This window comes from Salvelinus alpinus, chromosome 16, assembly GCF_045679555.1.
Source record: "Salvelinus alpinus chromosome 16, SLU_Salpinus.1, whole genome shotgun sequence".
Classification (NCBI taxonomy): Eukaryota; Metazoa; Chordata; class Actinopteri; order Salmoniformes; family Salmonidae; genus Salvelinus; species Salvelinus alpinus.
The window spans coordinates 37516427-37543855 of record NC_092101.1 but is presented as its reverse complement, the minus strand read 5'-3'; the positions used below and the strand labels follow the sequence as shown (position 1 = coordinate 37543855).

Genomic DNA, 27429 nt, shown 5'->3' with positions numbered 1-27429 from the left:
GGGAAAGGAGAGAAAGACATATTCTAGACAAAGTCCTCCAAACTGCTGTGCTATTCATCAATGCTCATTACATACCAGTAACACCAAAACACACACAAACAGCCAAAATGTGGCCCAGCCCTGGCCAGAGGCTGCATAGTGGTATCCTGCAGCCCTCTGTCTCTTTAAGAAAAAAGGGTGAAGATGGACACACCCAGAGGACAGACTAAAGATGAGAAGATAGCTCTATCTACAGCACAGTCAGATCTGTCCACTCTACAACAGCCCTGTGGAATGTGTGAGTTATCTACACAGGGAATCCAGTCCACTTGAACATACTGTAGATTATGGTTATAGACCATACAGATAGAGCAGCCAGGCCAGAAGTGTTTATATGCTGGTTGGCAGGGTAATGAAGGGGGGACTGAGGTATAAACAGAGCAGAGTGAGAGAAAGAGTGCGCAAGAGCGAGACCAGAGGGGTTAAAAAAAATATTCCCCCCAGAGAGGAGAGGATTACGTTATTCCAAACAATGCCCTCTCAGAGAGAATGTGGCGTGTCCTCATTAGCATCCCCGCCCTCCCCCTGCTCCTTTTCTGTCCGCTCCCACGGCTCTAGGAACAAGTCCCGCACCCCTCCATGGGGCTGTTTCTGGTCCCAGGCAGAGCTATCTGGTCTGGTCTACCCAGAGTCCCTACAGCCTATCTGGCTTGCATCATAAATGGCCACCTATTCCCTAGTGCACTACTTTATACCTAATAGGGAATAAGGTACCATTTGGGATGCACACTTGATCTGGCTGCTCTCCCCCTACTTCAGAGACCACCGGTTCCAGACCACCGGTTCATCAACATTTCCACAGCATGAAAATAATGTTCAGAGTAAGTAAATTATGGTACAGCAAAGGATGGGCAGCCTTACCAACCAACACACACACAGAAAGAGCCACTGATGGCGGTTTTGGGGCTCAGAGCTAGGAGGCCCTAACTCATACACGCTTTAGGAATCCTCCACCCACACACCCCTCTCCCTAATGGATGTGCTCATCCTCTGATCAGGCCACTGGTTACATACAATGATGTGCACTTTTTTTTTTTTTACTAGGCAAGTCAGTTAAGAACAAATTCTTATTTACAATGACGGCCTACACCGGCCAAACCCGGACGACGCTGAGCCAATTGTGCGCCGCCCTATGGGACTCCCAATCACGGCCGGTTGTGATACAGCCTGGAATCAAACCAGGGTATCTGTAGTGACGCCTCAAGCACTGAGATGCAGTGCCTTAGACCGCTGCCCCACTCGGTAGCCTCTGATCAGGCCACTAGTGACAGGCCTTCATACAATGATGTGCTCATCCTCTGATCAGGCCACTAGTGACAGGCCTTCATACAATGATGTGCTCATCCTCTGATCAGGCCACTAGTGACAGGCCTTCATACAATGATGTGCTCATCCTCTGATCAGGCCACTAGTGACAGGCCTTCATACAATGATGTGCTCATCCTCTGATCAGGCCACTAGTGACAGGCCTTCATACAATGATGTGCTCATCCTCTGATCAGGCCACTAGTGACAGGCCTTCATACAATGATGTGCTCATCCTCTGATCAGGCCACTAGTGACAGGCCTACATACAATGATGTGCTCATCCTCTGATCAGGCCACTAGTGACAGGCCTACATACAATGATGTGCTCATCCTCTGATCAGGCCACTAGTGACAGGCCTTCATACAATGATGTGCTCATCCTCTGATCAGGCCACTAGTGACAGGCCTACATACAATGATGTGCTCATCCTCTGATCAGGCCACTAGTGACAGGCCTACATACAATGATGTGCTCATCCTCTGATCAGGCCACTAGTGACAGGCCTTCATACAATGATGTGCTCATCCTCTGATCAGGCCACTAGTGACAGGCCTACATACAATGATGTGCTCATCCTCTGATCAGGCCACTAGTGACAGGCCTTCATACAATGATGTGCTCATCCTCTGATCAGGCCACTAGTGACAGGCCTACATACAATGATGTGCTCATCCTCTGATCAGGCCACTAGTGACAGGCCTTCATACAATGATGTGCTCATCCTCTGATCAGGCCACTAGTGACAGGCCTACATACAATGATGTGCTCATCCTCTGATCAGGCCACTAGTGACAGGCCTTCATACAATGATGTGCTCATCCTCTGATCAGGCCACTAGTGACAGGCCTACATACAATGATGTGCTCATCCTCTGATCAGGCCACTAGTGACAGGCCTTCATACAATGATGTGCTCATCCTCTGATCAGGCCACTAGTGACAGGCCTTCATACAATGATGTGCTCATCCTCTGAGCAGGCCTACATACAATGATGTGCTCATCCTCTGATCAGGCCACTAGTGACAGGCCTTCATACAATGATGTGCTCATCCTCTGATCAGGCCACTAGTGACAGGCCTACATACAATGATGTGCTCATCCTCTGATCAGGCCACTAGTGACAGGCCTACATACAATGATGTGCTCATCCTCTGATCAGGCCACTAGTGACAGGCCTACATACAATGATGTGCTCATCCTCTGATCAGGCCACTAGTGACAGGCCTTCATACAATGATGTGCTCATCCTCTGATCAGGCCACTAGTGACAGGCCTACATACAATGATGTGCTCATCCTCTGATCAGGCCACTAGTGACAGGCCTTCATACAATGATGTGCTCATCCTCTGATCAGGCCACTAGTGACAGGCCTACATACAATGATGTGCTCATCCTCTGATCAGGCCTACATACAATGATGTGCTCATCCTCTGATCAGGCCACTAGTGACAGGCCTCCATACAATGATGTGCTCATCCTCTGATCAGGCCACTAGTGACAGGCCTTCATACAATGATGTGCTCATCCTCTGATCAGGCCACTAGTGACAGGCCTACATACAATGATGTGCTCATCCTCTGATCAGGCCACTAGTGACAGGCCTACATACAATGATGTGCTCATCCTCTGATCAGGCCACTAGTGACAGGCCTTCATACAATGATGTGCTCATCCTCTGATCAGGCCACTAGTGACAGGCCTACATACAATGATGTGCTCATCCTCTGATCAGGCCACTAGTGACAGGCCTACATACAATGATGTGCTCATCCTCTGATCAGGCCACTAGTGACAGGCCTACATACAACAGCATTTTGTGCACCAATTTAACACACAATGTAATAGGCTAATTTTAGACAACCATACATCCTTCTGTAATGTAAACTTAAACCACTCTAGGTGGAGTAGTGTAAACATAGTCTGTGCTAATGCACACACACAATGTATGTATACATGTACGCCCTTTCCTTCCGCCCATTCCTATCCTCAGAACAACATCCTGTCCCCCATGACCACTTCCTGTCTGAGACAGAGTCGGACAGAGTAGACATTCTTAGCACTTCTGTTGTCCTCGCCCTTACCTTATGTCCAAGAACCTTCTAAAGGCATCCCAAACATCCTAACTCTTATCCAATGTCCTGTCTGCGTTTGACCTTAGGCATCCAGAAGACAGCCCACCCTTTCAGTCACACATGCCTCAAATAACTGTCCCCAACAAGCCTAATCTCCAAGGACTGTCCATGGATTCCCATTCTCAACAACTCATACACATCAACTTCTAGTGTGTCCACAACATGAACATTAAACTCCATAAATAACTTTCTTTTCACACTCAAATCATTGACACTTTCTTTACGTCTTTCTATGGTTATACAGACAGAAGTACAAGGAAGCTTTGGGTGTGTGGGGTTGTCAAGTTAAACCACAGCCAGGGGAGTAGGTGTTTATAGCAACACGGGTGGATTTACATGCGCTAGCGTTGCTTTTAATTGTACTGGATTGCACAAAAACAGTCAGTGCGAAGCCAGAAATGAAATACAATTCCATTTCAACTTACCGTGCCGGTAGGCAGGATGGTCATTATGACGAAGGGAATTTGAGACAAAATATCTAAAGGATCGTATTATTAAACATACTTTCCAAACGTGGGTCTGTTGTAGACCCACCTCCTCCCTCCTTACCTCAAAATAAAAGTAATGCATGTGTGCCATATGTGGACAAAAAATAAATAACTTGTGTGGGACTTTAATTTTGACATGAGGTAAACAGACCCACGTTTGGAAAGTCTGTTTAATAATACAATCCTTTAGATATTTTGTCTCAAACTCCCTGTCATAATGACCATCAGTCCTGGCCACCGGCACAGTAATTTGAAATGGAGTTGTATTTAACTTCTGGTTTCCCACAGACTGTTTTTGTGCAATCCAATACTATTAAAACAACGCTAGCACATGTAAATGCACCCACGTTGCTAAGGGGAGTAAAGATCCACAACCACAAGGGGGATACAGGGCTGTCTGAGAGGGGCAGAGAAGCCACCTTCTGGTAGGGCTGGCACAATTACCATATAACTGAGTAACCGACGGTTATGGTGGAAGACCGTCATAAAAATAAAATAACCGTCAGAACCGTTTTTTGTACGATTTTAGTTTTTGGGAACAAACACCTGACTGAAGACGGGACGGTTGGGCAATTTCACTGGCAAACTCATGGGCACACTCGCCTGGTATTGTGATGAAATAATGTATACGGTAATGTAGAAAGTTCATTTAAATGATGCTAACTGTTTTGGCTCATGCAAGGACATTTATTTTTGTAATGTCAGTTGAGTTGAATCAACAAATCACAGCACAAATTGATGGGTACACTTCTTGCTTTTACTTCCTGCTTTTTTTCTTGCAATGGCCGCCAGTCCACCCATTACGCCATCATTGACTGGAATTAGGACACCCGTTCTATTCATTCTATTTTTATGACAGCACATGCAGTCAGGTGCAGAGGAGTTAAAAAGCGGTTTTTACGGTGACTGCAGTCATTTGGCTGGCCATTAACCCTCATTCAAAATTCCATGGCGGTCACAGCCCTAGCTGCTGGGTTGGGTAGTGGAGCTAGAGCCGTTACCTTGGGGTGGAACAGAGACAGAGCGCCAGTGACCTCTGGGTAATGCAGTTCTCAGCTGAAAGGGAGCCAGGCGGGCGGGCAGGCAGCCGACTATACTGTCTCCTGTCGCAGGTAGATCAACACTGAGGAGGTGAAATTTGAGTTCTGCACAGCTCACTGTTCTCTCCTTGTCAGCAAAGCACACAATGTGTGTGTGTGTGTGTGTCCCCAACATGCCTTTTCCAGGGGGCACTCAGAATGTGCTGACTCAGACTTCTCTGACTGCCAAGGATGAACAGCCCTAGGCAACACAACTCTTACAGTGAGGGAAAAAAGTATTTGATCCCCTGCTGATTTTGTTCGTTTGCCCACTGACATTGAAATGATCAGTCTGTAATTTTAATGGTAGGTTTATTTGAACAGTGAGAGACAGAATATCAACAAAAAAATCCAGAAAAACGCATGTCAAAAATTTTATAAATTGATTTGCATTTTAATGAGGGAAATAAGTATTTGACCCCTCTGCAAAACATGACTTAGTACTTGGTGGCAAAACCCTTGTTGGCAATCACAGAGGTCAGATGTTTCTTGTAGTTGGCCACCAGGTTTGCACACATCTCAGGAGGGATTTTGTCCCACTCCTCTTTGCAGATCTTCTTCAAGTCATTAAGGTTTCGAGGCTGACGTTTGGCAACTCGAACCTTCAGCTCCCTCCACAGATTTTCTATGGGATTAAGGTCTGGAGACTGGCTAGGCCACTCCAGGACCTTAATGTGCTTTTTCTTGAGCCACTCCTTTGCTGCCTTGGCCGTGTGTTTTGGGTCATTGTCATGCTGGAATACCCATCCACGACCCATTTTCAATACCCTGGCTGAGGGAAGGAGGTTTTCACCCAAGATTTGACGGTACATGGCCCCGTCCATCGTCCCTTTGATGCGGTGAAGTTGTCCTGTCCCCTTAGCAGAAAAACACCCCCAAAGCATAATGTTTCCACCTCCATGTTTGACGGTGGGGATGGTTTCTTGGGGTCATAGGCAGCATTCCTCCTCCTCCAAACACGACAAGTTGAGTTGATGCCAAAGAACTCCATTTTGGTCTCGTCTGACCACAACACGTTCACCCAGTTGTCCTCTGAATCATTCAGATGTTCATTGGCAAACTTCAGACGGGCATGTATATGTGCTTTCTTGAGCAGGGGGACCTTGCGGGCGCTGCAGGATTTCAGTCCTTCACGGCGTAGTGTGTTACCAATTGTTTTCTTGGTGACTATGGTCCCAGCTGCCTTGATATCATTGACAAGATCCTCCTGTGTAGTTCTGGGCTGATTCCTCACCATTCTCATGATCATTGCAACTCCACGAGGTGAGATCTTGCATGGAGCCCTAGGCCAAGGGAGATTGACAGTTATTTTGTGTTTCTTCCATTTGCGAATAATCGCACCAACTGTTGTCACCTTCTCACCAAGCTGCTTGGCAATGGTCTTATAGCCCATTCCAGCCTTGTGTAGATCTACAATCTTGTCCCTGACATCCTTGGAGAGCTCTTTGGTCTTGGCCATGGTGGAGAGTTTGGAATCTGATTGATTGATTGCTTCTGTGGACAGGTGTCTTTTATACAGGTAAGAAACTGAGATTAGGAGCACTCCCTTTAAGAGTGTGCTCCTAATCTCAGCTCGTTACCTGTATGAAAGACACCTGGGAGCCAGAAATCTTTCTGATTGAGAGGGGGTCAAATACTTATTTCCCTCATTAAAATGCAAATCAATTTATAACATTTTTGACATGCGTTTTTCTGGATATTTTTGTTGTTATTCTGTCTCTCACTGTTCAAATAAACCTACCATTAAAATTATAGACTGATCATTTCTTTGTCAGTGGGCAAACGTACAAAATCAGCAGGGGATCAAATACTTTTTTCCCTCACTGTACCTTACACACAATGCAAAACCTGAGTACCCAAGTCTCCTTCAATTATTTCCACAAGTAGTCTAAAATAGATCAACTCTTTGTCTTGAATAGCCTTGACATTCCCAGACAGATGCCAAAACCCACCCTGAAAGGAGAAAGCGTTCCCAGTTTCACACCCCAATACATTTACATAAACTAGGGCTGGGAATAGCCAGGGACCTAACGATATGATATCATCACGATACTTAGGGGCCGGAATGATATGCAATGTGATTCGATATGTATTGCGAATCAATACTGGGATTTTATTGCGATTTGATATTCCAAACATATTGCTCACTATATGTCTGCTGCAGAAAGACAAGAGAAAGCACGAGAAACTAGTTTTGGGAAGTCAGGGAAATAAAAGTGCTGAAAGCATGTTGGCTCACTATTTAAAAAGAAGATGAAGAACGAGCTATAGGATGAAAAAATAGCAGAGTTTGGGCGTAGGTACAGCTGACTAGCGCTAGCTAACACTACCAACTGCAGCAAAAATAGCCTTCTTACTTGGAGCCAAAAATAAGGTTGCGATCTGTAACTATTGATCACTAACATACATTTCATAACAAACGGGCACCTTCCAACATTGCTATAGGATAGTGTGTACAAACTCACAACAGGCCGTTAACAACAACAATGTAAAGCAGGGGATCCCAAAGTTGAGGCCCGTGACCCCATTTTAATATAAACATTTGAGACCCACACAATGTAAAAAGCGGGATGTAATCAACTGCCAATGTTTACTTTTTTAATTGAAGATGTGACAGTCTAATACAAATCAGTCTGACAATTTCAATATGAAGGAAGTGTGGTTTGAAGTGACTGAAATGCATCAGAAAGGTGTTGTATGATCTTCTGTGTAGAAAAGAACATCATTGATGATCTCCCCCAGTCTGATTTAGTGCCTGGTCTAATGAGTTATGTGCAGCTTGTGGACATTGTAGAGGGAAACAGACACATACGTGTTCCTGAGAGTCTTATCTTTCAGTGATGGGGTCATAATATTGTTTAGCCTAAATGGTTCAAAAGATAGAGCGACATTTTTTGAAAGAAAACAGAATCCGCTCTGTTTATTACAACCGCATCAAGCTGCTAACGGAGGTTACTGAAGTAACCCCTATGAACCAAGCGCAATTTTTGCTCTCGTGACCCAATCCTATTTTGGGAAACTCGGATGTAGGAGGAAATGCGTGTACAAACGCTCTCAGATGTCAACTGGTTGTAACTGGAACATGAATGATTAAGAGTCCTTTACAGGGCTAATCTGCAGTTGAAAAAGTGATCACCCCGTTTTGGTAAAAAGCTGAGGTATGGGCCTGGAGAAATCTAACCACTCTTACATTCATAAACAGAGCTATAGTATGTATCCAAAATGATTGTTTAAACCATGCTTTGAGGCTATACAGTGGTTGTTTACATTTATAAACATTGGAGTAAACCAAGCTTATATTTTGGGTTGTGGTTTAGTGACAGTTGTACTAAGCGTATAAGAAATGTATAAATTACATTCTTAAACAATAAAATGGGAATATATGACTAATGTATAAGTCTAAAAACTGCAGATTGCCCCGTTAACTGAATGGATACTTTCTGAATTTAATGAATGGGTACTTGGCATGCAAAGAGAGAAAGAAAGAGAGGTGGTGGCATGAGAGAGAGCGAGAGAAAGGGGGGGGGGTCGCATGAGAGGGGTGGCATGACATAGAGAAAGACGGAGAGCTTCAGTCCAGAAATCTCTCTGAAACAGTATGTTCCCGATTACAAGACTTCCCTTCTCTCCCCCATCATGCTAGTGCTCCTCCTTTTTCCTCTCACGCCAAATTCTTGCTCAATGCAGGCCCCTGCACGCCACACCAGCTACTCTCACACAGAGACACAGGTACAAAAGCTCTCTGTAGACTATCCCTGCCCTGGGGAGACCTGGAGCCATGTATCCCTTCACATAACAGATCATCTCCTTTACTAGTGTTATTCTAGGCCAGGGATGGGCAACTCCACCCCCTTTTGTAGGCCCATGGATCAATTTCCACACACAAAAAAAGTCTTAACTCTCAACTAGATTAGTAGAATACCCAATGTACAATTTGGAAATTCCGTTGTGAATCAGCAGTTCTCGTTATGTCAGTCACTGATACTCACTCAATTAGCCCATGTCAGCAAAACATTTTTAGATTGGCAAATTATTCTAGCGGAAAGCTATCTAAACTGGTAGTAATCATGGTTGAATTACCAACTAGGGGGTGGGGGCATTGATTTTGTTAGTCACACTCATACCATATTAAAAACTGCAAATTTTTCATGGCAAAATTACTACAATTTCATGAAATTAGTTAGCCTATAAAATTCTCTCTGCACCATGGCAAAATGTGTAGAATTGCAGGAAATTATAGGGTAGGCAGCATAAATGTAACCACATGTAACATATAGATTTGCATTAGTAAACGCATCAAAAGTCCCAAGACAAAGTTACACCTAATTTTCTATTTTTCGAGTTACTACATAAAACCGATCAGAATTCTAAAGGATGCCGGAGTCATGTCGGAAAATGTTTTTCCAGGGGATGATGTAATATGGAGGACCCCGTAAACCAGCCTATTCCCTATAATGTAAACTCCAAAAGAAATAACTTCAAATGTATAACTTCAAATTAAACCAAATCATTTGCACTCATGATTTCTGTTTTCAATTACATTTTCTGCCAACTTATAAGCAAATACTTTATGAATGTATTCTTACAAATAAACTTGCCTGCTAAAGTTAGCCATATCAGCCTGCTAACGTTAGCCATATCAGCCTGCTAACGTTAGCCATATCAGCCTGCTAACGTTAGCCATATTAGCCTGCTAACGTTAGCCATATTAGCCTGCTAACGTTAGCCATATTAGCCTGCTAACGTTAGCCATATTAGCCTGCTAACGTTAGCCCTACCAGGCTGCTAATGTTGTTTGCACTACATGAGTCAACCAGTTGCTATCAACACCTAGCTTACAGCTACATTAAAGTAAACCAACGTTTTGGAAATGCATAATGCCATCTAACCAGTTATCAAAGAATGTTAGCTATATGCAGTTATCTTAGTCTGCAAGCTAGCCAGCTAGCTAACGTTAGCTATTTAACCAATTAGCTATTAGCCTAGCCAACCACCACGGTTATGGTCGGCAAGCGAGAGCCCAACTACTAGCGACCAGCTAGAACACAACTAAAGCATAACCACAGATCAAAGCAAAGAGAGCGCAGAAACGTACACATTGATGGATGGGGCCCATCCAACCACCACAGTTATGGTTGGCAAACTAGAGCCCAACTACTGGAGATCAGCTAGAACACAACTAACACAACCAAAACATAACCACAGATTTAAAACAAAGAGAGCAGGTTTACAGATTGATCGAAAAACTTTTAAAGGAGTGCAGGCTGAGTTAGCTACCAAAATAGGGGGGGGGGGATTTCGCAGGGCCAAGGGAGATTCAAGGAAATCCAAAATATACTGAAAACAAATATAAAACGCAACGTGTAGTGTTGGTCCCATGTTTCATGAGCTGAAATAAAAGATGGCAGAAATGTTCCATACACACAAAAAGATTCTCTCAAATGTTGTGCACAAATTCATTTACATCCCTGTTAGTGAGCATTTCTCCTTTGCCAAGATAATCCATCCACCTGAAATGATCATTACACAGATGCACCTTGTGCTTGGGACAATAAAAGGCCACTCTAAAATATGCAGTTTGGTCACACAACACAATGCCAGAGATGTCTCAATTTTGAGGGTGCACGCAATTGACATGCTGACTGCAGGAACGTCCACAAGAGCTGTTGCCAGAGAATGTAATGTTAATTTCTCTACCGCAATATACTACAAACCCCCGAGGTGCCTGGTTACCAACGTAATTAGCTAGGTAAAAATAAATGTTTTGTCATACCCATGGTATACGGTTTTATATATCACGGCTTCCAGCCAATCAGCATTCAGGGATTGAACCACCCAGTTTATAATAAGCCTTTGACCACACTGTTACATTGGTGAGTAAAAGCTTCCTAACCTTTAACTCTAAAACTTCAACAGCCCCAACAAAATGTTGCTTAAGGACTAGAGGTCGACCGATTAAATCGGAATGGCCGATTAATTAGGGCCGATTTCAAGTTTTCATAACAATCGGAAATCGGTAGTTTTGGACGCCGATTTTGCCGAATTATTTTTATTATATATATATATTTTTTACACCTTTATTTAACTTGGCAAGTCAGTTAAGAACACATTCTTATTTTCAATGACGACCTAGGAACGGTGGGTTAACTGCCTTGTTCAGGGGCAGAACAACAGATTTTTACCTTGTCAGCTCAGGGATTCAATCTTGCAACCTTACGGTTAACTAGTCCAACGCTCTAACCACCTGCCTCACGTTACGCGAATGCAGTAAGAAGCCATGGTAAGTTGCTAGCTAGCATTAAACTTATCTTATAAAAAACAATCAATCAATCATAATCACAAGTTATAACTACACATGGTTGATGATATTACTAGTTTATCTAGCGTGTCCTGCGTTGCATATAATCGATGCAGTGCGCATTCGCGAAAAAGGACTGCCGTTGCTCCAACGTGTACCTAACCATAAACATCAATGCCTTTCTTAAAATCAATACACAGAAGTATATATTTTTAAACCTGCATATTTAGCTAAAGGAAATCCAGGTTAGCAGGCAATATTAACCAGGTAAAATTGTGTCACTTCTCTTGCGTTCATTGCACGCAGAGTCAGGGTATATGCAACAGTTTGGGCCGCCTGGCTCATTGCGAACTAATTTGCCAGAATTTTACTTAATTATGACATAACATTGAAGGTTGTGCAATGTAACAGGAATATTTAGACTGATGGATGCCACCCGTTAGATCAAATACGGAACGGTTCCGTATTTCACTGAAAGAATAAATGTTTTGTTTTCGAGATGATAGTTTCCGGATTCGACCATATTAATGACCTAAGGCTCGTATTTCTGTGTGTTATTATGTTATAATTAAGTCTATGATTTGATAGAGCAGTCTGACTGAGCGATGGTGGGCACCAGCAGGCTCATAAGCATTCATTCAAACAGCACTTTTGTGCGTTTTGCCAGCAGCTCTGCTGTTTATGAATTCAAGCCTATCAACTCCAGAGATTAGGCTGGTGTAACCGATGTGAAATGGCTAGCTAGTTAGCGGGGTGCGCGCTAATAGCGTTTCAAACGTCACTCGCTCTGAGACTTGGAGTAGTTGTTCCCCTTGCTCTGCATGGGTAACGCTGCTTCGAGGGTGGCTGTTGTCGATGTGTTCCTGGTTCGAGCCCAGGTAGGAGCGAGGAGAGTGACGGAAGCTATACTGTTACACTAGCAATACTAAAGTGCCTATAAGAACATCCAATAGTCAAAGGTATATGAAATACAAATGGTGTAGAGAGAAATAGTCCTATAATTCCTATAATAACTACAACCTAAAACTTCTTACCTGGGAATATTGAAGACTCATGTTAAAAGGAACCACCAGCTTTCATATGTTCTCATGTTCTGAGCAAGGAACTTAAACGTTAGCTTTCTTACATGGCACATATTGCACTTTTACTTTCTTCTCCAACACTTTGTTTTTGCATTATTTAAACCAAATTGAACATGTTTCATTATTTATTTGAGGCTAAATTGATTTTATTGATGTATTATATTAAGTTAAAATAAGTGTTCATTCAGTATTGTTGTAATTGTCATTATTACAAACAAAAAAATAATACAAAAATCAGCTTTTTTTGGTCCTCCAATAATCCGTAACGGTGTTGAAAAATCATAATCGGTCGACCTCTAGCCCATATGCTCCGCCCTCCCTCCAACAACATCCAAAACAATAACAGACTTTTCCAAAGTGGTTCCTAACAATCATTGTGATCTTGGGGCATCATGGAAAATGAGCACACCTGTTACCTCCAGATGTGTCTGCCTATTCATCATTCCCCATGGGGGTTGGAGCGTGTAGGCGGTTCGGAGGCACAAGGCAGGCTATTGTCTCCGGCCGCTGGAACAATTGAATCATCTTTTGGTTTTGACAATCCGACTGACCAAACATAATGCCATTGTAGTGGATGGACACACAGTACTTTAGTAGGACTAGGAATGGGTTGACAGCATGATAAATGGGCAGAGCACTAGCCAAACACAATCAAACTGACAGATAGCCAGGGAAGGGATAGCAGGGCAGGGGCCAAGGGAGAACCACCAAGCTAAGCTAACCTAGAGAATCTGACTAGAAGCTGTTTACCCTGGCTGTGTCCTTATTTAGCACTGAAACAGTCACCTGACCCACCCAATCCTCACTCACCTTCAACACAGAAATACTGGTACACTTTATTTGAAGGGTGCCTACTTAATAACCTACATAAGGACTTCATAACAAAATCCACACATAAAACATTTATAACCAGTACATAATCATTCATTAATACCCATGATAATAAATGAGAATCACATTTTCTAAGGTCACACTCACCTGCGTAGAAGCGTATGAGACAGCCTATTTCTGGGTCCATACCCTCCTCCTGTACCCGCCACGGGTCTCCATAGCCCAGATTGGAGAGGTACTCATTCTGCATCTGCAGAGGCTTCTCATCATCCTCCAGCCTCCTCATAGCTCCACCGTGCAGCTGGGCGAAGAGGGCCGGTGCTGGGGAGGCTTTCTCTGGGCCCGGGACCCCTCTTTGCTCCCCTGAAATGACCAGGTCACGCTCAACAGCTGCTCTGCCAGTCAGAGGTCGGGCCAGTGAGTTACTGCCACTACTGCCGCAGCTTGACGGGGGATTGATCAGTCTGGGTTCTCCTCCAGTGCTACCTGTTTTTCCACCTTCATCAGCAGTGTTTTTGTCTTCCAGGTGGTTTGACTTTGATAGCCTGTTTTCAGGAGCTTTGCAGGCATCAGTTGAGGGGACGTGCATGGATTTCCCCTCCAGGGTCTGTTGCTGAGTGACAGTGGGGATGCTGGCTGAGTGTGTCGGGGAAGGGTCAAGCTCAACCTCGTCTGAGGAACTCCCAAACGGGTCCAATTCCTCCGTGGCGGAATCAAAGTTCGGGCTGAGCACTGAGGAGTTTGTCCCTAGGACAGCAGCATCACTGAGGGAGTCCCGGTGTTGGCTCGGCCGCGGACCACCGGGGCTCAAATCATCAAAGGTGCTACTCTCCATGTCTGAGCCTGAGTACAGTCCACAACTGTCGGCCCCACTCAGGCCCATGTCTGCACCCTCACTGTCATTTAGATAAACCTCAGAGGAAGAGGTGCTTGGTATCTTGTAGTCAGAAAGTAATACATTTGTTTCCAGGTAATATTGAGCATGGTTGTTATTGCTATGAAGCCGCTTGATTGGAGAGACTGGTTGGTTCTCCTTTGACCCTGAGTAGGAGATCACAGAACCTGGGTAGGAGGTCTTCACGTTGTTACTTTTATTCACACCAAGTAGGTAGTCAATATGCCCATGGCTACCATTGCAGTTACCGTTCAGGTCAACATAAGCACTTGTTTTGCGAGTCATTCTTAGTATCCCTCCACATTTACCTCCAAGCTGCCCCAGACGAGCCGCTATCTCCCCAGCGGTGGTGTCCACGGTGCATAGTACCGCCCGAGGGTAGGAGGGCGTGAGTTGGTCATGGACGTGGATACAACCCTGCTGGAGGTCAGCTCGGACCCACGCCTTGTCGTTGGGCTGGAGCTGCTTCGCCTGCTTCTGGCGAAGCAAGGTCTTTCTATCCAGGCTCAGTGTGTTGTTGACAGACGAGGCGGACAGTGTGGGTCTCACTCCCCCAACGGAGGAGACTGTGGGTGAGCTTGAGGTTGTCGAAGCTGCGGCCGAGAGGTTCCTCTTGTGCCGCCGTCTCCTGGTCAACAACGAGTTCACGCTGGTGCTGCTGACCGATACGAGGCTGTAGATGTTGGGTGTTTTACCGGTGGTCATGTTGAGATTGGCAGCACTACTGGTGGCGTTAGCAGCCTGGTTTTGGTAAATCCCGTTCCGTATCGCTATGTGAAGTAGGGAGGTGGTAGCAAGTCCCAAGAGTTTTGTCTCCCCGCTCCCGCCATCATCTTCCCCCGTCGCAGTTATTTTTCCAGCGGGGAAGAGTGCACCACCACTGGCCTTTAAAAACTTGCTGCCACTTCTTATTTGTCCAATTTCCGAGTCTAATATTCCGACTGATGTTGACAGGGCATCCACCTCCACTCGGTTCCTCTCCCCAGCCACTATCCGCACACTTTCCATCTTCCGCAAGTGAATGCGCTAACGTTAGCAACGACCACTACGAACTCCAAATAAATAAAGCTAGTTAGCTAACGTTAGTTCCGACAGGTACCCATGCAGTGTATTCGTTACATTCATTATTCCACTTGCGTTTTCCAGCTGGCCATGGAGAAAGCAAGAGAGCTAGCCAGGCCGTGCAATGTGTTTTCTTTTGCTGGCTGCTGGTGAAATCGCCGGTCAATGCCGCTCGGTTGCTATCGATACCGCCATTATAGAGGATGTTTTGCTGCGGTATGAAACCAGCCAGTCAAGCTCATTAGATATGTGAAGCATTTGATGTAGCTGGCGGGATTTGTAGATTTGTTTACACCCACGAAAGCTTTATATTTATGAGATGACGTAAAGATCCCTACATGGACTTCTGGGATATGTAGTTTTCTGTATTTAACTTTTCCCTTTAAGCAGCGACATTAGCACATAGTTTCTAAACCCCGAGTCACAACATCACAACACTTCAGGAAACGCTTGCGAAGGAGACCAAGCAGACCAGGCCGGGGTTTGGTGTTAGAGATGTCAATGAGAGAAGTGAAACGTTATTCCTTAGTTGTTAATTTTCTCGAAATCGAAAGGCACAACATACGTTCGAGACAATGTTTTAAGTAGTTTAACATGTTATTACTCCAAACTCGTGAAAGTGACACGTTTTCATTTTCGTCCAAAATAACTTTATATAGGAGTGCCATTGATTTTGACGATGATGATGTGTTTCTAGGCATGAGTTTTGCTAGTCGAAGTCGCCATGGGATAACTGGGCCCAAAATCTGTCTTCTCCGGCAGATGGCGCTCAGTTTTTGTATGAGGTCAACGAGTGTCGAATTTAGTTAACAGAAAATTGAATGGTTTATTTGCTACGTGTGAGCATTTGAAATTAGACCAGGATCAAACGAGCAGGATAAAAAAAAAAATATATATATCTTTGATACAGATGTTATTAGCAACTAGTTAGCTAGCACAAATGCAACCAGCCTGAAAACAATAACCAGTAGAAACTGCAGTCATTTTCAATATTCTTAGCAATGATTTAGGAATCCATGTGAGTAAGTATTAGCTAGGTAGCCACTTGTTGTTCTCCTATTGAAATCACTAGCTAGCCCAAAACAAACGTTATAAACAGCCAGCTAGCTTCGCGTATGACTTGACCGGACAGGGTTATGTGTTGTGAAGCTAGCCACAATAGTGGAATTTGCGTTTCGGCTTCAAAATAAAGTCCATATTTGAAAGCGATGCAGAAGGTTACAATTGGTGGAATCATGGCATATTTAGACTACATAATCTTAAACATGGTCGGAGTGTTGGAATGTGGAGCAATGAAATGGAGTATGAGTCTACTCCCACAGAAAATAACTGGGAAGAGTTTACGCAAATATTAGCGTCATAGTAGCTCTTATTAAGGGACTTTGACTGTGGGAATGTATCTACCCAGTCAGCCTATTGTGCGTATTGACATTTATATTGCACTGTACAGCCTTACCCATTGATAGTCCTCCTCAGAGTTATCAGGCTCCAAAACATTCAGGTCATATTGTTTTTCCTCTGGAATAGTGTTCTATTCACATAGTAGGTTGAATGGTACAATAAATGTGGCTCAATTCACAGTGGTTTCAGGTCCCGCAATAAAAGCTATGACACTAGATGGAGGCCACGGAAGGAGTGTTGTATGGCATTGAAGCTCGTTTGGAGGTTAGTTAGCACAGTGTCCAAGGAAGGGCCAGAAGTATACAGAATGGTGTCATCTGCGTAGAGGTGGATCAGAGAATCGCCCACAGCAAGAGCGACATCATTGATATATACAGAGAAAAGAGCCGGCCCGAGAATTGAACCCTGTGGTACCTCCATAGAGACTGCCAGAGGTCCGGACAACAGGCCCTCCGATTTGACACACTGAACTCTGTCTGCAAAGTAGTTGGTGAACCAGGCGCGGCAGTCATTAGAAAAACCAAGGCTATTGAGTCTGCCGATAAGAATAAGGTAATTGACAGAGTCGAAAGCCTTGGCCAGGTCGATGAAGACGGCTGCACAGTACTGTCTTTTATCGATGGCAGTTATGATATCGTTCAGTACCTTGAGCGTGGCTGAGGTGCACCCGTGACTGGCTCGGAAACCGGATTGCACAGCGGAGAAGGTACGGTGGGATTCGAAATGGTCAGTGATCTGTTTATTAACTTGGCCTTTGTAGACTTTAGATAGGCAGGGCAGGATGGATATAGGTCTGTAACAGTTTGGGTCTAGGATGTCAGGATGTCACCCCCTTTGAAGAGAGGGATGACCGCGGCAGCTTTCCAATCTTTAAGGATCTCGGACGATACGAAAGAGAGGTTGAACAGGCTGGTAATAGGGGTTGCAACAATGACGGCGGATATTTTTAGAAAGAGAGGGTCCAGATTGTCTAGCCCAGCTGATTTGTACGGTTCCAGGTTTTGCAGCTCTTTCAGAACATCTGCTATCTGGATTTGGGTGAAGGAGAAGCTGGGGAGGCTTGGGCGAGTAGCTGCGGGGGCGGGGGGGCGGAACTGTTGGCCAGGGTTGGAGTAGCCAGGAGGAAGGCATGGCCAGCCGTTGAGAAATGCTTATTGGAATTTTCGATTATCATGGATTTATCGGTGGTGACCGTGTTACCTAGCCTCAGTGCAGTGGGCAGCTGGGAGGAGGTGCTCTTGTTCTCTATGGACTTTACAGTGTCCCAAAACCTTTTGGAGTTAGAGCTACAGGATGCAAATGTCTGCTTGAAATAGCTAGCCTTTGCTTTCCTGACTGACTGCGTGTATTGGTTCCTGACTTTCCTGAACAGTTGCATATCACGGGAACTATTCGATGCTATTGCAGTCCGCCACAGGATGTTTTTGTGCTGGTCAAGGGCAGTCAGGTCTGGAGTGAACCAAGGGCTATATCTGTTCTTAGTTCTGCATTTTTTGAATGGGGTATGCTTATCTAAGATGGTGAGGAAATTACTTTTAAAGAATGACCAGGCATCCTCGACTGACGTGATGAGGGCAATATCCTTCCAGGATACCCGGGCCAGGTCGATTAGAAAGGCCTGCTCGCAGAAGTGTTTTAGGGAGCGTTTGACAGTGATGAGGGGTGGTCGTTTGACCGTGGACCCATAGCGGATGCAGGCAATGAGGCAGTGATCGCTGAGATCCTGAATGAAAACAGCAGAGGTGTATTTGGAGGGCAAGTTGGTCAGGATAATGTCTATGAGGGTGCCCATGTTTACGGATTTAGGGTTGTACCTGGTGGGTTCCTTGATGATTTGTGTGAGATTGAGGGCATCTAGCTTAGATTGTAGGACTGCCGGGGGGTTAAGCATATCCCAGTTTAGGTCACCTAACAGAACGAACTCTGAAGCTAGATGGGGGGCGATCAATTCACAAATGGTGTCTAGGGCACAGCTGGGAGCGGAGGGGGGTCGATAGCAGGCGGCAACAGTGAGAGACTTATTTCTGGAGAGATTAATTTTTTTAATTAGAAGTTCGAACTGTTTGGGTATAGACCTGGAAAGTATGACAGAACTTTGCAGGCTATCTCTGCAGTAGATTACAACTCCTCCCCCTTTGGCAGTTCTATCTTGACGGAAAATGTTGTAGTTGGGTATGGAAATCTCCGAATTTTTGGTGGCCATCCTCAGCCAGGATTCAGACACGGCAAGGACATCAGGGTTGGTGGAGTGTGCTAAAGCAGTGAATAAAACAAACTTAGGGAGGAGGCTTCTGATGTTAACATGCATGAAACCAAGGCTTTTTCGATCACAGAAGTCAACAAATGAGGGTGCCTGGGGACACGCAGGGCCTGGGTTTACCTCCACATCACCCGAGGAACAGAGGAAGAGTAGGATGAGGGTACGGCTAAAGGCTAGCAAAACTGGTCACCTAGAGCGTTGGGGACAAAGAATAAAAGATTTCTGGGCGTGGTAGAATAGATTCAGTGCATAATGTGCAGACAGGGGTATGGTGGGGTGCGGGTACAGCGGAGGTAAGCCCAGGCACTGAGTGATGATAAGAGAGGTTGTATCTCTGGACATGCTGGTTATAATGGGTGAGGTCACCGCATGTGTGGGAGGTGGGACAAAGGAGGTATCAGAGGTATGGTGAGTGGAACTAGGGGCTCCATTGTAAACTAAAACAATAATAACTAACCTAAACAACAGTATACAAGGCATATTTACATTTGAGAGAGACATACAGTGAGGCATAAAGTAATCACAGCTGTTGATTTGGAGAGCTAGCTAAGACAACAACGGGTAAGACAACAACAGCTAATCAGCTAAAACAACAACAGGTAAAATGGCGAGTAGAGTAGACTGATACAGTGAAATAAGTATGCCCCAATGCAATTATAAAGTGTAATACAACCAGTGTGATTAACACATTTTTGTCAAACTAACAAATTATTTTATTTTGTTGAATTTATATAATAACATTATTTGTATCGCTTTCAATTAGATACTTTTATTTTTAAGGTGAACCGCAAATTCCACAATTGTGGCTAATCCTTATTGTGGCTAGCTTCACATAGGTGGGTCCGACCACGATTAATCAAATAAGAACTGTCTTGTAAATTATGGGTATTTTGGGTGATGACACGTAACTAGATAGTGAGCTAGCTAACTATAGCTACTGAAACAGATTATGTAGTTTTGCTATGTTTTTGGGGAAGAACATTGTTTGCATCCATCAGCTAGCTAGCTTTTTTCTAACCAGCACCGTCCAGAGTTTGGGGAAATGTGTCTGCGCTTGTGCGTTAGCGGCAGGTGCACGAGACAATACTTTACCAGGGTCATAGCATACGTATCGGCGAATCGTTATAACATGAAATACGAGTGATAGTGTAATCATTGTGTAATATCTACGTAAAATAATCATGAACATGTTAAATGATTACGTGACGTGGAGTAATATTCAGGTCCTGATTGATCAGCAAGCTTATTTGAAGCGTCAAATTGAGTTATTTGACATGTTTCTTTTCAAACACGCAAAGAACCAAACGGCGTTCCATAGTTATTTGATGTGTCAAATAGTGTTATTTGACGTGTATCTTTTTGACATGCAAAGACCCAAACGGCGTTCCATAGAGTTGTGCATGGTCGCCACTAGTTGTCATGGGCACGACGTCATAAACCCCGCCTATTACTACAATTTATTTTCTTAAAATGTGATTTTAAATATAATCCTAACCTTAAACACACTGCTAACCTTATATTAGGACCAAAAAGCTCATTTTTGTTTTCATTAATTTTTACGATATAACCAATTGCGACTGTAATTGGTAACTAGTGGTAAACGTTGTGCCTGTTGTTTACACGAGTATCTGCCCTCTCATTGGCTAGAATGGCCCCACCTGATCTTGCCCCTTGAATATTTTGAATAGGTTTGTTAGAGCGACGACTAGAGATCTGGTCAGTATAATTGATAATCTATGGGAAAGTGTAAATGTTTGTTATGGTACTTTTGCTGGATTTGTGTAATATTTCAGCTTATTTACTCGACAACTCGGCATGAACTCGACACAAATACGTGTAACTGTGTTCATGCATAAACAAATACGTTTGACATAAAATACTGTTTACATTTCTATGCCTAAATGAGCTCGCTGACTCAAACAATAGTCTTCTGGCACCATCTAATGGATACATGTCACATTACAGCCTTTCCCCCTGCCATTTTAGGCTTCAGAGAGGCCTTATTTTGTGGCCAGATATAATTGTAGCTGTTAATTATATTGTTGAAGAAGCTATGAGAAAACAACTTCTTGTTTGACTAGCTGGATAGAAGCCAACTGTGAACAGACTGTGCTAGAGAGGAGTCGTCGATAGCCTATATGCTGATATTGCGCGGTAGGAGATGGATGCCGTTTTACAGGCTCCTAACTAATTGTGCTATTGTGTGTGTTTTTTCACATTATTTGTAACTTATTTTGTGCATAATGTTTCTGCTACCGTCTTTTATAACTGAAAAGAGCTTCTGGATATCAGCACAGCGATTACTCACCTCCAACTGGACAAAGATTTTTTCTTTTACGAATCAGACACAAAGGATTTACTTCAGACACCAGACAAGGCCCAAATCCCTGTGATTCTCATAAAGAAGAGAAAGAGATATCGGGGACGTAGGTCGGGGTGCCTTGTAAGAATCCGACGGAGAGTGCGTAATCTGCCTCTACCATCAGTCCTATTAGCCAACGTGCAATCATTGGATAATAAAATGGATGAGCTCCGATCAAGACTATCAAATCAAATCAGAGCAAATGTATTTGTCACGTGTGCCGAATACAACAAGTGTAGACCTTACCGTGAAATGCATACTTACAGGCCCTTAACCAACAATGCAGTTCAAGAAATAGAGTTGATAAAATATTTACTAAATAAACGAAAGGAAAATAAATCAAATCAATCAAAAAGAAACATAAGAAATGTACATAACAATAACGAGGCTATATAAAGGGGGTACCGGTACCAAGTCAATGTGCGGGAGTACAGGATAGTCGAGGTAATTTGTAAAGTGACTATGCATAGATAATAAACAGTGAGTAGCAGCAGTGTCAAACAAGGGGTGGGGGTCAATGTAGATAGTCTGTGTGGCCATTTGATTAGTTGTTCAGTAGTCTTATGGCTTGGAGTAGAAGCTGTTATGGAGCCAACGGGACATTAAAAACTGTAATATCTTATGTTTCACCGAGTAGTGGCTGAACGACGACATGGATAACATACAGCTGGCTGGGTTTTCCGTGCATCGGCAAGATAGAACAGCTGCCTCCGGTAAGCAAGGGGTGGCGGTTTGTGTCTATTTGTAAATAACAGCTGGTGCACAAAATCTAATATTAAGGAAGTCTCAAGGTTTTGCCCGCCTGAAGTAGAGTACCTCATGATAAGCTGTAGACCACACTATTTACCAAGAGAGTTTTCATCTATATTTTTCGTACCTGTCTATTTACCACCACAAACCGATGCTGGCACTAAGACCTCACTCAAAGAGCTGTAAGCAAACAAGTCCCCGGCCAAGTCGGCCATAAGCAAACAAGAAAATGCTCATCCAGAGGCGGCGCTCCTAGTGGCCGGGGACTTTAATGCAGGGAAACTTAAATCCGTTTTACCTCATTTCTACCAGCATGTTACATGTGCAACCAGAGAGAAAACAACTCTAGACCACCTTTACTCCACACACGCGTACGAAGCTCTCCCTCGCCCTCCATTTGGCAAATCTGACCATCATTCTACCCTCCTGATTCCTGCTTACAAGCAAAAACTAAAGCAGGAAGTACCAGTGACTTGCTCAATTTGGAAGTGGTCAGATGACGCAGATGCTAAGCTACAGGACTGTTTTGCTAGCACAGACTGGAATGTGTTTCGGGATTCTTCAGATGGCATTGAAGAGTACACCACATCAGTCACTGGCTTCATCAATAAGTGCATCGATGACGTCGTCCCCACAGTGACCCTACATACATACCCCATCCAGAAGCCATGGATTACAGGCAACATCTGCACTAAGCTAAAGGGTAGAGCTGCCACTTTCAAAGAGCGGGACTCTAACCCGGACACTTATAAGAAATCCAGCTATGCCTTCCGATGAACCATCAAACAGGCAAAGCATCAATACAGGCCTAAGATTGAAGCATACTGTATTGGCTCCAACGCTCGTCGGATGTGGCAGGGCTTGGAAACTATTATGGACTACAAAGGGAAGCACAGCTGCAAGCTGCCCAGTGACACAAGCCTACTAGACGAGCTAAATTACTTCTATGCTTGCTTCAAGGCAAGCAACACTGAAGCATGCATGAGACCATCAGCTGTTCCGGAAGACTGTGTGATCACGCTCTCCGTAGCCGATGTGAGTAAGACCTTTAAACAGGTCAACATTCACAAGGCCTCAGGGCCAGACAGATTACCAGGATGTGTACTCCAAGCATGCACTGACCAACTGGCAAATGTCTTCACTGATATTTTCAACCTGTTCCAGACTGAGTCTGTAATACAAACATGTTTCAAGTAGACCACCATAGTCCCTGTGCCCAAGAACACGAAGGTAACCTGCCATAAATAACTTCCGACCCGTGGCACTCACAATGGTAGCCATGAAGTGCTTTGAAAGGCTGGTCATGGCTCACATCAACACCATTATCCCAGAAACCCTAGACCCACTCCAATTTGCATACCGCCCCAACAGATCCACAGATGATGCAATCTCTATTGCACTCCACACTGCCCTTTCCCACCTGGACAAAAATAACACCTACGTGAGAATGCTATTCATTGACTACAACTCAGCGTTCAACACCATAGTGCCCTCAAAGCTCATCACTAAGCTAAGTACCCTGGGACTACACACCTCCCTCTGCAACTGGATCCTGGACTTCCTGACGGGCCACCCCCAAGTGGTAAGGGTAGGTAACAACACATCCGCCATGCTGATACTCAACACTGGGGCCCCTCAAGGGTGCGTGCTCAGACCCCTCCTGTTCTCCCTGTTCACCCATTACTATTACTGCATGGCCAAGCACGACTCCAACATCATCATTAAGTTTGCTGACGACACAGCAGTGGTAGGCCTGATCACTGACAACGATGAGACAGCCTTTAGGGAAGAGGTCATAGACCTGGCAGTGTGGTACCAGGATAACAACCTCTCCCTCAACATGATCAAGGCAAAGGAGGGGATTGTGGACTACAGGAAAAGGAGGACCGAGCACTCTCTCTCTCTTTCATTGACAGGGCTGTATTGGAGCAAGTTGAGCGCTTCAAGTTCCTTGGTGTCCACATCACCAACAAACTATCAATATCCAAACACACCAAGACAGTCATGAAGAGGGCACAACAACACCTATTCCCCCTCAGGAGACTGAAAAGATTTGGCAATGGTCCTCAGATCCTCAAAAAGTTCTACAGCTGCACCAACGAGAGCATCCTGACTGGTTGCATCACCGCCTGGTATGGCAACTGCTCGGCCTCCGACCACAAGGCACTACAGAGGGTAGTGCGTATGGCCCAGTACATCACTGGGGCCAAGCTTCGTGCCATCCAGGACCTCTATACCAGGCGGTGTCAGAGGAAGGCCCTGAAAATTGCCAAAGACTCCACCCACCCTAGTCATAGACTGTTCTCTCTGCTACCGCACAGCAAGCGGTACCGGAGCACCAAGTCCCCCCCCCCCCCCCCCATTTTTACGCTGCCACTACTCTCTGCATCTATGCATAGTCACTTTACCTCTACCTACATGTACATATTACCTCATTAACCTTGACTAACCTGTGCCCCCGCACACACTTTTAGTTTATTGTTGCTCTTTAATTATTTGTTATTTTTCTATTTTCTTACTTATTATACATTTTTTACTTCAGTTTATTTTAGTAAATACTTTCTTAACACTTATTTTTCTTACCACTGCATTGTTGGCTTGTAAGTAAGCATTTCACTGTACACCTGTTGTATTCGGCGCATGTGACATAATACAAATCTATTTTATTGGATTTGATTTGCTCCGAAGGTAGTGATGTGCCTAAGTAAGAAAGTAAGAAAGTAATAAAAGCCATGCACAGCACGTACGTTGGCACACACACACACACACACACACACACACACACACACACACACACACACACACACACACACACACACACACACACACACACACACACACACACTGAATCAGCAGCAGTCAATAGATGTCATTACTTGAAAAGGCAGGGGCAAAGTGCAATTTAAACCAACTACAGTAAATCTCTCTCTCTCTCTCTGTCTCTCTCTCTCTCTCTCTCTCTCTCTCTCATACATAGTCTCCACCCCTACACCGTCCCAACCCTTTCTCTCTCACACACAGTAGACATATAAAAGCGCAGTAGATATTCTTTGGGGATTTCACAGTTGATAGGAGCCCACTATTAGGTAAGCCTCTCTGCTTTCTCGTGTTTGTGTACATGTGCGTGCAAACGTGTGTGTGCTGTCTCTGTGCAGTAAGCTCTCTCCCTCTAGTGTTAACTAACACTGATTCAGTGAGGTGGAAGTCATGATAAGCTGCTCTTAGTAAAACTGTTTTAGCTACCTACTGCTCTAAGCCCGGGGTTGAGGAGTTCTATTTCAACACTTGAATTGGCCATTGAATTTCCCCATTGGAGTTCAGTTCATTTTGTGTAATGACAAGTGGAATTGAGATGGAATTGATCCAAATCTTGTTTCTAATTAGATAAATAGAAGAAGTGAATGATAGAAAGAGGGGATTCAGACAGTCATAAACCACACTTTGGGGTTAAGATATGCAGAGGGATAGAAAGGGGAAGAAAGACATTGTGGAGCCTCAAACCTCACAGTTGGCACATTGCTTGAGCATTTCCAGGGCCATGAAGACTCATGGGTAATGATGTTTATTAGTGAAGTGGAGACTAAGAAGATATTATACTGAGTTGTCTCTTGTTGTACTAATATTAAAGGGGCCAGCCTGTGGGATTGAGGTTCACTGCCAACTTGTGCTATCCATTAAAGAAAGAAAAGAATAGACAAAGGGAGAAAGGACGTCTCTGATACATTTTGGGACACATTCCTCACAAACGTGAGGTAAAAACCACCTAATTAGACATGGTTAGTTTGGTTTGTGGACTACTCTACACTGAGAACACCCTATGGCATGTGTGTGTGTCAATCGCTTTTTTCTCAAGTAGAGCAGAGACAAATATAGGGGGTACTGGTCTAAAAGTGTTCAATAAACAGACAAGTAGTATTAGAATTGAGGCTTGGCTAATGTAGTTAGACTGAGGCATTTGCCTGTAGTATTTACATTGCCTTGATATTGGTGTTTGAGAGAGGACGAGAGTGTTTGTAATTTATCATCTCTTTGACATCATCACTGGAGGCAGTGATTCCGTCTGATGTTTTCATTACAGGACTCGTGTGACATCATCAGCATTATGTAGGGTCCTCAGCACTGTATGGTAGTCAGTCTGTCTGACTGATGTTGTCTGATGTTGTTATCTAAACACACACAAGTTCCACTAGGACTGTACATAGGGCCCAAGGACAGGGCAGGCAGCCAGGCAGGCAGCCAGGCAGGCAGGCAGCCAGTCAGCCAGCCAGTCAGTCTAGCACAGGTTCCAGCTGGATATGTTGAAAATGTAAAACAACCTTTATTGACACAATTACATTGTTTTACATAAGGAGAGAGAGGGAGAGAGGGGGGGAGTGGGTGAGTGAGTGATTGAGAGAGAGAGAGAGGGGGGCGGGGGTGAGTGAGTGAGTGATTGAGAGAGAGAGGGGGGAGGGTGGGTGAGTGAGTGATAGAGAGAGAGAGGGGGGGGTGAGTGAGTGAGTGATTGAGAGAGAGAGAGGGGGAGGGTGGGTGAGTGAGTGATTGAGAGAGAGAGAGGGGGGGGTGAGTGAGTGAGTGATTGAGAGAGAGAGAGGGGGGTGAGTGAGAGAGAGAGAGGGGGGGTGAGTGAGTGAGTGATTGAGAGAGGGGAGGGGGGGTGAGTGAGTGAGTGAGTGATTGAGAGAGAGAGAGAGAGGGGGGGTGAGTGAGTGATTGAGAGAGGGGAGGGAGTGAGTGAGTGATTGAGAGAGAGAGAGGGGGGGGTGGGTGAGTGAGTGATTGAGAGAGAGAGAGGGGGGGTGAGTGAGTGAGTGATTGAGAGAGAGAGAGAGGGGGGTGAGTGAGTGAGTGATTGAGAGAGAGGAGGGGGGTGAGTGAGTGAGTGATGAGAGAGGGGGAGGGAGTGAGTGAGTGATTGAGAGAGAGAGAGAGAGGGGGGTGGGTGAGTGAGTGATTGAGAGAGAGAGAGAGAGGGGGGGTGAGTGAGTGAGTGATTGAGAGAGAGAGAGGGGGGAGGGTGGGTGAGTGAGTGATTGAGAGAGAGAGGGGGGGGTGAGTGAGTGAGTGATTGAGAGAGAGAGAGGGGGAGGGTGGGTGAGTGAGTGATTGAGAGAGAGAGGGGGGGTGAGTGAGTGAGTGAGAGAGAGGGGGGGAGTGAGTGAGTGATTGAGAGGGAGAGAGAGGGGGGGTGAGTGATTGAGAGAGAGAGAGGGGGGGGTGAGTGAGTGAGTGAGAGGGAGAGAGGGGGGGGTGAGTGATTGAGAGAGAGAGAGGGGGGGTGAGTGAGTGATTGAGAGAGAGGGGGGGTGAGTGAGAGAAAGGGGGGGTGAGTGATTGAGAGAGGGGAGGGGGGGGGTGAGTGAGTGAGTGATTGAGAGTGAGAGAGAGAGAGAGGGGGAGGGAGTGAGTGAGTGATTGAGCGAGAGAGAGGGGGAGGGAG

The 27429-nt window shown here is 44.8% G+C and overlaps 2 protein-coding genes across 2 annotated transcripts in view; one reads left to right on the top strand and one right to left on the bottom strand.

Annotated features, from left to right (window-relative positions):
- LOC139541444 (PH domain leucine-rich repeat protein phosphatase 1-like) overlaps positions 1 to 15506 on the bottom strand; it is a 66861-nt gene extending 51355 nt beyond the window's left edge. The window contains exon 1 of the mRNA XM_071346105.1: positions 13407 to 15506. Within this exon, the coding sequence (XP_071202206.1) occupies positions 13407 to 15162 (1756 nt within the window). The 5' untranslated portion in view covers positions 15163 to 15506. The remainder of the gene's footprint in view (positions 1 to 13406) is intronic.
- A 9478-nt stretch (positions 15507 to 24984) lies between these two features.
- Positions 24985 to 27429, top strand: part of tns3.2 (tensin 3, tandem duplicate 2) — a 103641-nt gene continuing 101196 nt past the window's right edge. The window contains exon 1 of the mRNA XM_071346103.1: positions 24985 to 25075. The gene's annotated coding sequence lies outside the window, so the exon portion shown is untranslated. The remainder of the gene's footprint in view (positions 25076 to 27429) is intronic.